Source organism: Artemia sp. Qi Xiang Cuo, chromosome 16 (genome assembly GCF_049724085.1).
Source record: "Artemia sp. Qi Xiang Cuo chromosome 16, ASM4972408v1, whole genome shotgun sequence".
Lineage (NCBI taxonomy): Eukaryota > Metazoa > Arthropoda > Branchiopoda > Anostraca > Artemiidae > Artemia > Artemia sp. Qi Xiang Cuo.
The window spans coordinates 35010840-35025922 of record NC_142809.1 but is presented as its reverse complement, the minus strand read 5'-3'; the positions used below and the strand labels follow the sequence as shown (position 1 = coordinate 35025922).

Here is a 15083-nt window from a genome sequence, read left to right as displayed (position 1 = left end):
CAATCACTTTCTATAAATAATATATTATAACAAGAAGCTGACGAGTGTTGAACATCTTCAGGTCTAACACAAATAGCAAAATTATAGAGACAAAAGAACATGTCTGAAAAGGGCTGCTATATTACATTAGTATGTCGCAAATAAGTAGCTTTCAAAATATAAATTAAAGTAAAATAATGAAGTAGAAAAGATCTTAGCGTGAAGATTTAGACGATACTGAAAATCTTGAAATCTTAGTTGCTTTACTGCTAAAGACTCCATGCAGCACCAGGCCATATGGGGGCAAATAGTTTCGCACGCTCTTACTCGAGCCCAATCTATTTAAAGCTTCACTTTTACCACTCTCCCATGTACTCCAACTTTCTTTCAAGCCTTTCTTTTGACCTCTTCCCACCCCATTCGGAGAGAACCAGCTTTCACTTAATCCCAGATTGATGACCAAGAAGCATAATCTTTGGCATTGGGCCATCCCTTCATCCGCAAAACCTTACCTTGCCATCTTAATCTTTCTTTCATTGCAGCCCAAAAAAGTATGACCAAATAACGATTTTGAATAAGCTAACTGTTACATGAAAGGTCATTCAAACGATTACTTAAAACTATCACTACACAATTCTTTTGGAGGATATTTAACAAATCTCTTACGTTTTTTAGAATTAAAATGTAATTTCATTCAAGTTCAACATTTTGTCGGAGTAGGCGGCGCTTAAACTTCAAGATTCCTTACATTCCTATTGTTTCCAAACAGTAAGGCCACCTAATAATATTAATAACTGTTAAAACTAAAGCTGATGAAAATCAGTTTTTTAAAACCTGAGGCGATGAAAACCATTATATTGGATGTACAATAGCTTGTATATATAATATATTGACATTGGGATGGAGGAGGAGCGTCCGTAGCTGTGTTGGCCTCAGGCGACTTGGTGCTGTGGTGAGTTGTTAGCAGTAGTTAGTAGTATTGTGAAATAAAGATATTTCGAAAGTTCTAAATCTGTCTCTTCCTTTTATCAAACAGTTCGTGGTAACGAACTGTAAGTAAGGAGCGACCCGGCTCAATGGTAACCAAAACTGTAGAAAACGAATTTTGATACCAATAGATACATCAAAAGAACCGGATTTTAATGTTAGTTTCGAATATATAAGTTTCATCAAGTTTAGTCCTACTAATTCAAAGTAACGTGCCTGATAAAATGTGTCTGATTTTCGAAAAAAGGGTGAAAGACCCTATAAAAGCTATAGCACCTTAATGAAAACCACGCCATCATATTCAACATTTCAGAAAACCCAATTGTAGAGCTTTGAAGCTCCTATCTACAAAAATGTGGAATTTCCCATTTATTGCCAGAAGAAAGATCATGGATGCGTGTTTATTCGTTTGTTTTTTGTTGTTTTTTTTTCCCAGGGGTGATCGTATCGACCCAGTGGTCTTAGGAAATCGCGGGAGGGCTCATTCAAACGGAAATTAGAAGTTCTAGTGTCCTTATTAAGTGACCCCAAAAAATGGAGGACAACTAGGCCCCCTCCCATGCTCATTTTTTCCCAAAGTCACCCGATCGAAATTTTGAGATAGCCATTTTATTCAGCTTGGTTGAGAAATATAATAACTATGTCTTTTAGGATGACTTAATACCCCGAAGTCCACGGGGGGAGGGCTGAAAGTTATGAACTTTACCAAAGGTTAACATTTAGTATTGGTTATTGGAAAGTATACAGACGTTGTCAGGGGGGATTGTTTCTGGTAGTGGAGGGGTGGGGGGTTGGGGAGTGAGTCGGGGGTTATGCGGGAGGATCTTTCCACGAAGGAAGTTTTCATGGGGGAAGGGACATTCCTATGAAGGGGGCGCCGGATTTCCCAGCATTATTTAAAAAAAGATCAGAAATTATATATACAAAAAACAAGTTTTTTAACTGAAAGTTAGGAGCAACATAAAAACTTAAAACGACAGAAAACATTACGTATATGATTGGGTTCACCCCCTAGTCAATGCCTCGCTCTTTAAGCCAAAGATAATTTAGTACTTTCATAAGAGCTATTTATTCTAATTAACGGCATTTATGATTAAAAGGTCATTTTTAAAGAATTGGAACAAAATTCGAACTTTAGCTTAAAGAGCAAGGTATTGACTATGGGGCGAAACCTCTAATATATGTATTAAAAATATATGAATATAGAAGTTCGTTACGAAAGTTAATTCGTAAGTTACGTATATTTATTACTAACAAAAACGTTTATAAATAAAATTAAACAGGTTCCAAGAAAGACATTTAATCAAATAAAAGCAAAATCAATATTTAAATTTAGTTTTAATTATTCTTGTTCGGTGAGCCTAAATTAAAACATGCATTAATTCAAAATCTTTCAGAACTTTAATTGAAAAAAACAAGTTTTTAACTGAAAGTAAGAAACGACGATAAAACTTAAAACGAACAGAAATTATTCCGTGCATGAAAGGGGCTGTCCCCTCCGCAACGACTCGCTCTTTACGCTAAAGTTTGACTTTCTCACAACTCTATTTTTTGTTAAACAATGAAAAACTTTAGCGTAAAGAGCGAGGCGTAGATCCCTTTCATGCACGGAATAATTTCTGTTCGTTTTAAGTTTTAACGTCGTTCCTTACTTTCAGTTTAAAAAACTTTTTTTTTTATTTAATATTAGCAGGAATGAACAGTCTCTAAATTAAGAAAATAACCCAGCATTCAACAAAGACAGTAAAAGATTTATTTTAGATCCAAGCTTCAATAGGTACCAGCATCTTTAGCAAATTTACCTCCTTCAATTAACCAAGAAAGTAAGTCCTCTTTCAGCCAGTTTCAAGTGAGATAATAGAGGATGACTTTACAATAGCAAATATAGTATATTGTTTTTTTTTTTAAGTGTTGTCTTATAAACTATCGTCATATAAACCACCAATTGAAATTTCCATTAGAAAGGTTGAGATGGCTATGACACGTATTTGCGGGCGAAGAATGGTCGATTGCCAAAAATCACCTTTTTTGGTCATCAATCTAGGGCCAAACGAAAAGCAGTTCGTCCTCGAATAGAATGGAAAGGACTGAAAGAAAGGATTTAAAGGAAATTAGAACTTCTTCGGAGGGGGTAAAGAGGGAAGTTCTAAACAGATTGAGATGAAGGAGCGTGTGCAGCTGTTGGCCTCAGGAGGCTTAGTGCTGTAGTAAGCTGTTGGTAGTAGTTGTACTAAGCAGTAGAGTTAAGCATACTGAAAGTGAATGATCTCAACCTACGCCAAAATTGATCTAAAGGGACGAGGACAAAATTCGTAACAATTTACCTCAAACTCTGAATTTATATCTCAATTTAATTCACTTTTCTCAACCCTTTAGAAAGAGATGTATATAATTAAACTTCGAAACGGTTTGGTTACACGTACCATGGAAGGGTTAAGGGAAGGAAGAATGCAAAAGTGAAAAAATTCCTAAGTAAAACAGTCAGACAATATAGTTGTAATGCACTCATCTAGCTTGAAATCCGTTGCGAGCTTAATGCAGAGATAGATAGTTCTTTGTGCGTGGACAGAGTCAAATCTTTATTCTTTAGGGCATTATAGGGTAAGTTCCAAGTTAAAAAACAAACCAACACATCAGTGTGATGTTATTACCTTCTGAGCTAATGATTTCGCGAGCCGACTTTTCTCCGAGATTGAATGCACAGAATCTTAGCAATGGGATAAGTTCTTCAGCTTTCTGGGCGTACAATGGAGACTCGTCGTAGGGAAGGATTGACGTTAGATTCTCATAGAAAGTTTTAGCCCTTGAGAGGAATTCTTGAGCTTCACGGAATTTTTCTCGTTCAAAATAGTACATCCCTCGAAGCCAATTCACGTATGCCTGACTTTCTAGCTTTGACCTATAAAAATAAGGATATTTTATTTACATAAACCAAAGCATCGTTTTAGAACAGAGGGTTTCAAAGAGACAAATTTCCAGTGACGAACCAAGCACTTGAACGTCTCTTGAATTTCGCGAATTCAAAAGGACATCCTCTCGAGATTAGGATTAATTTAAGAAATAACGGAATACACTTATTGTCATCAAACTAAACCTGCTTACTTTATTTATATATACAAATTTGTCTAGGAACTTTCAAAAATTTATTCAAGGACTTTAAAGAAACATAAACTAGACATTTATTTTAACAGTCCTTTTATTTATATCTTGATCTCTTTAAACGAGCAATAATTGCGTACGGTATTTATGAATGTAATTATAATTTTTTCTGCAAAAACAGCTCCATTTTTTTTTTTTTTTTGAACACTGGTATCCTGGGATTTCCTGATCTGAAGAACAATCAAGATAAGTTACAAGTTAGAGAAAATTCTATAACAGCTTTAATTTTGGAAAAATTAATTTTTTATGTGGTTTTTTTTACTATTCAACTAAGAAAAAGCCATATAGTTTTTCCTGAATGTTTATATCTAATGACAAGGTTTTAAAGGTAAATCTGTGATCATAATTATGTAAAAAAGTCGATGCAAATTTACAATTGTTATAAATGATGATCCGTTGAAAAAAAAAGTTTCCATCGAACCACCTGAACAATCAACAAATCAACAGCCTGGACCATAACGTGAAACTATACCAATACGGGCATCTAAAGCAAAGGGCATTGACATATTGTCTGAAATATGACGAAGAGAGAAAAATGCGGCTAGAAGACTTGCAAGAACGAGGATCAAAACAAATTAACTATGAAACTGAAGAAGAAAGAACTGTGCGGCTAGAAGACATGCGACAGTGAGAATCAGATAGTTTCAAAAAACGAAAGTGAAGAACAGACACTTGTGGTTAGAAAACAAGCGACAACGAGAATCAGAATGTGTCAAAAATGAAACTGAAGAGAAAAGACATTTACGTTAAGAGGAAAGCAACAACGAGAATCAGAACAAGTCAAAAACGAAAGTGAAGAAGAAAGAATTGTGTGGCTAGAAGACATGCGACAATGAGATTCACAATGCGTCAAAAACGAAAGTAAAGAACAAAGACACTTGCGGTTAGAAGATAAGCAAGAGCGAAAATCAGAAAGTGTCAAAAATGAAAGTTTCCATTCGCTACAAAGACGTCGTAAACTACGCAAATGTTAATTTCAAGTCATCAGTGCCCTTTAACGTTGTTAAAGGGTACGCATGTTCCATGACTGGTATGATGCACGACGCGAGGAGATGCAAGATGGACTCGTCAGAGAAGATAATTTCAAATCTCTGCAACCCAAGTTTCCTGGTGTAGGAGGATCTCACTTTCCTGAGATGCTCAGCCAGTGTGAGATCTGAAGAAACGTGGACTCAAAGAGGGCACAGTCTATCTAATATTTTTATTAACCCTCCTTTGAAGATAAATCAAAGTCGGCCGGAAGTTTTTCAAGGAGTTGACTAGAATCTTAGATCTTTGATATGGAGATCATTGTTGTCGGATCATCACTAGATTGGTGAGCTTATATTGCAAGGTTATTCCTAGGTCATTTATGAACACAAGGAAGAGAGTTCGTTGACAAAAAAAAGCCAGGAAACGCCTCAAATAGCCGACCAAAGACACATTGGGCTTTTATTATAGGCAGAAGACTTCTGTACCATACATGATCAAAAGCCTTTGTTTTTTCAAAATAGAGAAGACAAATGTCGCACCCCTGAGACCGGAACTCAACCAACTCCTAATACTGCACAATGAGACTGTCTAACATAGATCGCTTTCTACGGAACCCGTATTGTGTGTCAGCCAATAACCGACGTGACTCAAATTACAGATAAAAATATTTATGTAGTGCGCCCTCACAAAATCTTCCTACGCAGGATAGGAGGGTAATTGGGCGGTAAGACCTAATACTAGTGCCATCGAATCTGCCTTATGGGACAGGAACACCGTAAGCAACTTTCGATGGTTTCAGGAATGATTCCAGTGAAAAGCATTTTCTAAACAAGGAGGTAATAGGACCCGCAAGTTCAGGGGCACATCTTTTGAGGACAAAATTCGGGATCGAGGCAGGATCTGAGGCTTCGGTGACAACCAGCTAACTGAGTATTCTAAATACCTTCCTTCTAGTTAAGGTTACGCTAGGGATCTCCGTAACTGTTGGTAGGAAAAAAAGGGAAGAGGAGACTCCAGCGTCATCAAGTTGACATATCTTTTCAACAACTTCTGGAAGAACATTTGCTTTTTCCTGGCGAAAATGAAGCATTATCCTTTCGAAATGAAGCGATGGAAGTCAAGAAGGTTTAGATGAGGGAAGGGCGTTTATGACAAGCTTCTACCACCGCCGTAAGCGGGCCCTTTTCGGTTTTATTTCGAACTTATACTCAGCTCTATTTTGGTTATGATTTTTACTGACTAATTCCGATCTCAAATAAAAGTATTCCGATCTCCATCTGAATTAGTTCAACACTGTTCCTTGAGAGCCTTTTTTTTTTAACTTTAGTCGTTTTTCTGCAGCCGGCATTAACCCATGGCTTATCTCGACAAGAGATTCGTATTGTCTTTTATTGGACAAATTACTCAATAGCCTCAATTATCGCTCTTTCCCAGATTGACGGTTTATAAGTTGGGTCTCCTTGTGTAAACTTACTCCATGGCTTTGCCACTAGGCAGTTCCGCAGATCATCTCAGTCCACCAAGTGATACAGCTTATTCATCCGCTCATACTTTACATGTGGAGGTATTTTCAGCTTTCCATGAGCTACAACTGCCGCATGATCCCTGATAAAAAGATAGTTTTCAATATTGAGAGAGACCAAATGGTCAGTGAGCGACATAAGTGTCGAATTCAGCAAACTGATCTAGACCATAAGCAAGACTTAGGTCTAGTAGAGCTACATCTTTCGCATCAGTCGTACAACTTTTCAGCCATTGACCATGATGGATATTAAGGTCACGTTGGATAATAATCCTTGACTTTGAAAAATTTTCTCTTTACAAATTCTTAATACTGCTCCGAGTGTTCAGTCATTTTGATTTTTACTGGGTTATATAGTGTACCAACAATAGAAGATTTGTTTGATAGGTTCACCTTCACCAAGAGGACCTCGATGTCACTAGGAATGTGAAGTGGTGAAAAGTGATGGTATCTTTTAGATACACCAAAAGTCGCATTTCTCTGGGGGTTTTTTCGATCCAGTTTTATCAAAGTTTAACCAGGAATATCTCAAAAACACAGATGACAGAAAGGGATACTTCATTTTTCATGGCGTGAAGGTGATCCAACTTGGATCGGACACTTGATTTACATTACAGTTCGTCACATTACTTGTTCGTAAGAATAGTCATAGGACGCGTATTTGGTGGTTTACTTGATGGAAGTCTGGTCAAAGTTTCTTTTTTATAGTTCTGAAAACTGGGTAGTTTCCATCTCATTGGGTAATTATCCCAAACAGAGGACGAGGGACTTCAAAGGCCATTGCATTCCTCAGATAGAGAATGAAGCCGAAACACTTTATACCCATCCATAGTACTCGAGGTGGTGCCTCGGCACAGAATGTACCTATGCCAATTTTGGGGTATGGCGAGCATTTTGGAGTCACCTCCTAGGTATGCCGAATATTTAACATAACTCATATCATACGTAAGATTTTAAAATAAAAATATCCTTTCATTTAGCTAAAATAACATGTTTAAAAATGCCTTAAGAAATTATATAATATTATACAACTGTTTTTTCTGGACCAGTGTTGCACTTCTACCAATAGGTGCATTGCATCTTATTTGAAAACAACAATCTCAGTTTATCACATGAGAGCTTCTTTTCGTTTTTTTTTTTTTTTTTTTTTGTGTACCGTTTTTGCATATTTTTAAGATATGTTCTAATATGTGTGAATTCTTTAATACAGTTTGTCTCTCCTTTTTTCGTTTATATAGGCTTTTATGAATAAAATATTCGGAGTTTTTTTAAGTGTTACTTTAAAAAATCTTTCCACAAAAGAAGTTTTTCAAAGAAAAGTAAAGAGCTATATTAGACCAAATATAAACAGAAAGTCAAATAATATTTCAAGCAAAAAAGACAAAATATCACAATCAATAAAACGAACAGAAGTTACAATAAATATTTTAAAATAAACTACCCCAAACAGGAGGAGGGCTAACGCCGCCCTGTGGCTTCTACAAACCAGAACGTAATTTACAAGAACACTTGAAAGTAGATTTACAGTTTAATATATATTATTATACATTCCAGAAAATCTCAAAATCATTGGATTTATTTAAGTTATAAAAGAAAACACGTTTTAAATGGTTTTTGTTCTCAGTAAATTACAAATTAGGTTCTGGTTTTTAGATGGCCCAGAGAACATCAGTCCTACTCCTCTTTGTTGTAGTTTCTGCTCATTTCAAGTTTGAGTTGGTTATTTATAGTAGGCCTAACTTCTGTTCGATTTGGGTTTCCTTCATTTATTGATAGTGATTTATGGGTATTTTACGCTGGATAAATTATTTGACTTTATTTCTGTTCATCATTGGTTTAATGTTGCTCTTTACTTTTCTCTGAAAAACATTTTTTGTGGATTTTTTTATATTAAAATTCGTTTTCAGTTGAGAAAGTTTTTTTCATTGGTTAAGAAAATAATACTTTGAATCCTCTCAGTTTTTCTCTAAAAGAATCTTGACTTTGGCTTAACATTTACTATATTGAACAAAATCGCGCAACGAATTTTAATAATAGTTGTACTATAGTACTTTGGATGAATGGGTGTGGGAAATAATATTCAAATAAATGGGTTGATTATCTGTATAACCCTGGAGATTCTACAGTGCCGATGGAATTCTAGCCCCCATCACGTCACAACCTTGAGCATTGACATATATTAATCAATCATCCCTCTTCGTGTGCCCTGAAAGTTTCAAGTTAATTCTCTTAGCATTTCCTGAGATATTGCAAATAATCCTTTTGATAAAAATGGATAAACATAATGTTTTTATTTAATTCAGCTTCCCAATCAACATGCTCTGACAGTTTTGACTTAACACCTCAGCCGTCCCTATCACAGATATATCACAAATGTGCTCCTTTTGACAAACTATGCAAAAAGTGTCTTGATTTCGCCCAGCATCCCCTCAATAGTCCTTCGAAATTCTACAATAAAACCACTAGCCTTAGTAAAAGAAACACTAATAGCAGTAGCAGTAGTTGTACTGCTAATACTTGTAGTAATAGTACGCATATCGTGCATATTTATTAGTTCTAAATACACCTCAACATACCATGAAAGTTTCAACCTAATACTCTAAGCTATTCATTAGCATTTATCGTTCACATAGAAAAACGTTATGCCATATTTTCATAACTGCAGTTAAATATAATCTAAGGTGCTAATAACTGATTGGTCAAACTCAGGGAAAACCCCATATCTGTTTGCAAAAATGTTTGGTATCTATAGTAAATACTAACCTTGCATCAATAGATGAGCCTTGACAAAGCTCTTCCAAATGTTCTGATCTTTCAACTGCTTTACCAAGGCGCTTTATCACATGATGTCCTTTTCTTGGCTGATTTTTCGATTCTTCTTTTAACTCTGTAGCGTAGGCCCAAGCCCGTTCAGCGTCAACTAGAACAAGATGCAAATACCTCTCATCCTTCAGCATTTCAGCAGTAATGTCCTTTTTCTTGAAATGACGACGATCCCCTTGCTGAAGTTTTAAGGCTTTTCGCAGTCTTTTTATTCTTCTGGCACAATACTGACTTTAAAATATAAAAGCAATACAAAGAGCAAATCATATCAAAAGACTGAAACACTTAACACAAATTAGACCTCTGTCATATTGAGCAATTGTCAGTTAAGCAAAAAATTAGACTTTTTAATGAGAGTGCTCATCCATTTTGTACTAAGAAAGTCGGGTTTGCAGGTTTACCGGATGAACTAATACTTTAGCTGAACCGCTGAAATATGCACCCAGTTTAAAATTTCAAAAATAAGCGTAAACTGAATGCAAAATATAAGTTCAGAAAATGTTGTATCACTTAAAGCTGTTATCAAATGACAGAAACTAAAACGTATAGACAAAATAACAACGTTTTTCTTTTTCCTTTGGCTGAATAATGTTTCAATTTTCTATTTATTACTGCATAAAGATTTAATGGTCAGATTTTATGCAAAATGGTGCAGTTTTGCCCCCCCCCCCCAAAAAAAAAACCTTTGATGCTTTGGTTGCAAATAAAAGAAAAAAAAATACTGAAAGGTTCCAAATCAAAGCTTTACTTCGATAAAAGTAGAAAATGGAGTTAATCCTTCCCCATATGATTTGTTTTAAACATATCATGATTCAACAAAATGTCTTTTGTGGACATTTTACCCGAATTACATGGCTATGCTGGAGTCTAGTAGCTAGGTAAGTGTCGTGTTTCCATAATATTTTTGTAATACCCCGAATCCACCCCACCTGAATTTGCTGCTTATTATGACACTAACTGAATATTCAGTCTTGTGAAACAAAAATGCAATTTTTTATGTTCATTATTGAAGATAAAAATCAATTTTTCTCCATGAAAATAGCAGCATCAAAGTGAATATCAAAGATTATGCCAATTTTTAGGGATAGATTGGTTTAAATTTGAACTGTTCAGAGGCAAATCAGATCCATTAGAATTGAGCAGACGAAATTCAGCAAAAGATTTTGTTGAAGGTATTCGATTATAATACTTCAATCAAGTGCTGGGGTAAATGATATGCTTGATAGGGTATTTTGCTATTAACCATGCTACTCATGAACTATTTTTGTAACATTCCAATTACAGGCCAATTACGTGCTTGACAACAAAACATAAAAACTTAAAAATGAACTGCAGCACAGATTGGCTGCAGAAATCTTAATTTCTCTATGCTGTGAAATATTATGATCTCAATCTATTTTGTTGTATTTGCATTCTCTTTTACTAAAAAAATCCCACACACTTTCTGGGTAGCATAAACATAAACAGGTACACATAGGATTGAATTACTTGTGACCACTCTTTTTAGCTAGGCAGTCTATTGTGTATACCATGTGCTATGTATTATTTAACGTAAACCTAAACAGAGATAGGGTCGAGATTTTTGCATCCTATAAAGTGGAAAATAATAGCCTAGGCATTCACGTTTTAAGCATTTTACACCTCTGTCCTATGGAAAAAAAAATTGAATTATTCACCCTTGATCTTTGACCAAGCCCTCCTCAAATGCTAGTGTGACGAATCATCAACACATTTGCCACATTTTCAGTGTTTTTAATGGAGGGAAATCTGGTCGTGTGCGTACAATTCAAACCTCTAAGTATGGTCGAAGGGCCAGAATATTTTCTTGTGAGACAGTGTCTCAAAAAGCATATTTTGGATGCATATTGTAATAAAAGGATATATGTGTGTGTTGGAGGGGGGGGGGGGGCAACATACTAAAATTAAGTCACGTTATCCAGCCAGTCATTAAGACTTTAAAGAATGTTTCCATTCTTTAATTTTAGAGCAAAAGAATTTCCCAGGAGATTAGCTTAGAAACGCTATAGCTCCTAACCATAAAACAAAAGTAAGGCAGGCCCTATCATTGAGCCATGACAATATACGTCATATCTTCCCTCTGGGGCTATATAGGAGAAAATCCTCCACCTGAGATTGGTCCAAAGAACCCCCTCCTTCTTGAAAGCCATGGCCTAAGACGCACAATTGAACCCTTGCCTATCCCCATTTCAAAACAAATTATCTGATCTCCTCCTTCCCAAGGGTTAAAGCTGTGTGTTGGATATCCCTACAATTTTTTTTTTTTTTATAATCCAAATTAACATTACGCTTACCTGTAGCGCTTGTAGTCACCATGTTTTAAGCCATTCTGCTGTTGTGATGTTTTGACATATTTCAAAATAGGGAGACTAATCTGCTTTTCATTCCTATTGAATTCCAAATCGTCAACTACCTCCTCAGACATGGGTTCCTTGAAAATTAACAATTTGCTCATTTTTGCTACCTAAAATCTATATAGCCTAGCTTCCTAAAATCATGCTATCTATTAACAACGACAGCAGAAACAGGTTGTAAATGAAGTTCCTACTTCATATCTTTACCAAAACTAGTAATGTGTGAAAATAATCTGCACAAATACATGTTGCTAGTGGCAACATATATTTTAGGTCTGTTGTTTGTGTTGTGCACTTAGTTTCCATACACTTTTCAGGAATTTAATTTCAGTTGTAAATCAATACCTGATTTTTCTTCTTTTTTCTTTATGCAGCAAATTTGGAATAAACAAAGAGTTTCTGTTCTGGAAAAGGGAAGCAACATACATATGGCAGAAACACTAAATTAGCAGGAGAAAATCATTTATTTGCATCTTTTACTTATCAAATCTATTATGTTTAGGGGCCTTTTGCGAGTATTTGTTGGGTTTTAGGAGTCAGCAGCTACCTCTTGTTTAAATTATTTTACGTTTACTTTAAGTTTAACTTGACTATACTTTTTCCTTTCTTTTTTATGTAGGTTTCATTTATTCTTTCATGGTAATTTCTGTTTGTCCTAGGTCTGACTTGAGCCTTCCTTTAAATTTCTATTTGTTCAAGGTTTAATCTATCTAGCTTTCTGTTAAAACTTGGGAGGAGTAGAGTGTCGAAAAAGGGCCAAGAATGTTTGAGGGATCGAAGGCCCACTTTGGTCCTCTAGTGGAACAGATCAAAAGTCCTAGTATGATTTAGCTCAAAAAGATATAGGCCTACACTAAACGCTGCTGGACAGACCTGGGAGCATTTTTGGGGGATGGCCCTACTTCACTCCTTCAATCATGCCGAACAAAAATCCTTCCATGATCCTGTCTTAAAAAAAAGGTGCAACATGCCTGCTTTTGCACTCGATCTTGGTATTGGGAGGGACGGAATAACACTGGGGGATATCTCGTTGAGTGTGAACCTCAGCAGATACTATCTATCCATTTATAAAAGCTTTGTGTGCCAAGGTCACTCAGTTGGGGTCAATGAACTCTTACTTGGCTTGTATACTAGTTGTGTAACAGTTCTTTGACCTTGATCATAGGTCATTGGCCACAATTTCACATACGTGGTTAACTGGTTTACTTGGAAACATCTATCAAATTACACTGGCATTATGTAACAATGTCAGTCTGTTGGAGTCAACAAAGGGATACTTGAAAATAGTTGTATATATGATTTCCTTAACCTTGAGAATTTACATATATGGTGTAAACAGACCTTCTTGGTCTCATTAGTTCAACACTGCTTGATTAATACACAAATGCGAGTACAAAATATACTGTCTAACAAGAGGAAGATGGATTTGTTTATTAAGCACCTATTGAACAGGTTAGTAATCCAAGAGTTGTTGTCATATGCTTAGTGAATATGGAGGAAGGTAGCTTTTTCCCACAGTTATGTTTTACCAAAACACATTTATAAGCTCTTTAATTAGTATGGTGAGTCTTAGAATGTAAGGTCAAAATAACATTCCATTTAAAAAGCATTTTCTTCTCAATCTCCCTCTATGCTTATGCTACCATCCCCTCAGGGAAGAAAATTGAGTTCTCTGAAGTCCAACAACAACACACTAGCCTGCACTTGATCAACTAATTCTGATATTATATCAAGAAAATATAGAATCCTAAAAGCAGCAAAGAAAGCAATAGTACCAGAAAGCTATCTTAACCACCTTTAAGATCTTACTATAGGAAACCAAAGATATGGCGGAATAGGCCTAGCATCACAGAAGTTGCAGCAAAGGAAAAGAAGAAAGCAAGAAACCATTTAAGCAAAACTGGAGCTCTGGAAAATTTTTATAGAAATGAAAAAACAGAGGCCAAAATCAACAAATTCATAAAAACGGCCAAAAGACAAGCAAGATTCACCTTTTTCTGAAAAAAATATATGCAAATATCCCTGTAGCCAAAGTAAAAAGTTTTATTCAGGGAAGGGTTGGCAAGGAGATTTGACTGGAAAAAATTCCAACCTTTGAAATACATGGTTCATCAATTCAAGGTGATGAGCACAAGGCAGAAGTTCTTGCTGACATGTACCAAAAACACAAAGCTCAAGAACACCAATTGGTGTTCCATTAGTGAGCAAATTAAATGGAGAATGCAGCCCAAAGAGCAACTGATTAGCCCTTTCTCAATGAATGAATTAAAGGAGACCCTTGTTACAGTAAATATAAAATCAGCACCAGGAGAAGACAAAATAGGATGCACTTGGGCAACGTAAGCCAGAGAGAAGTTCCGCCAAAACTTGCTATTGCTCTGTAATAAACTATGGCGGAAGGGAATTTCACAATCGTTTGTAAACGAGCTACTATTAAGCCCATTAGGAAAAAAGGTAAACCACCAGAAAAACCCTTTTCTTATAGTCTCTACTCCCAGTTCTTGGGAAAATAAAGGAAAAGATGACCCAAAAGAGACTGGAATGATTTGCAAAAAAACATCCTCTTTCTCAATCACAGTCGGGTTTTCAAAGGGGAATGTCAACACTTGATGGAGTCATGTGTCTTAAAGAAGCCATCCAAGCAGCCTTGTAACAAGGCCAAATTCTACTAGTCTTATTGATGGATTTTAAAGGTACATATGAAAATGTAACAAAAGAGAAGTTATGTGCAATCCGTCTTTCAATGGTCTACTGCAAGACATCTATTCATTTTGTTTAGAATTGTTTAATCAACCATCTCTTAGGGTTTGAGTAGATCAGTTACTTTGATCAGTAAAAAGGGTTGAGGCAACCGCCTCAATTGATACAGTTACCTGAATGCATTCAACCGAGTGAGAGCTCTTCGCGCCGGGACCTATTACAAGTGAATGAATTGGTCTAGTTGAACAGTTATTAACCGTGATGAATTAGTTTGCTGTGAGCTAAACTTATGAACTTTGATATTTGAATTTGGATAAGTTTCTAAAGGATGGGAAAGAGAAAGAAGAAAATGGAAGAATCTCTATACTTGTCTGCGTCTACGGCAACGAGTCAAGGTGATGAAGTTTCTATAGTCTTTAGCAGAAAGTATCAGTTTGATTTTAGAAACAGTTAAAGGAAATACTGCCACCTTAGAATCATTAAAATCTAACATCAGAGCAATAGAAGATAATGTAAAAAATTGGAAGAAATTGTTGCTGAATCAAGTAAAGAAGCGGCGCAGCTGATAC

At 35.8% G+C, this 15083-nt stretch overlaps 1 protein-coding gene across 1 annotated transcript in view; it reads right to left on the bottom strand.

Annotated features, from left to right (window-relative positions):
* Positions 1-15083, bottom strand: part of LOC148942836 (signal recognition particle subunit SRP68-like) — a 58631-nt gene that overhangs the window by 25993 nt on the left and 17555 nt on the right. Inside the window, exons 2-4 of the mRNA XM_089102622.1 lie at positions 11755-11891; positions 9383-9673; positions 3618-3865 (exon numbers count right to left, since the gene is read on the bottom strand). Coding sequence (XP_088958748.1) covers positions 3618-3865; positions 9383-9673; positions 11755-11891 — 676 coding nt within the window. The remainder of the gene's footprint in view (positions 1-3617; positions 3866-9382; positions 9674-11754; positions 11892-15083) is intronic.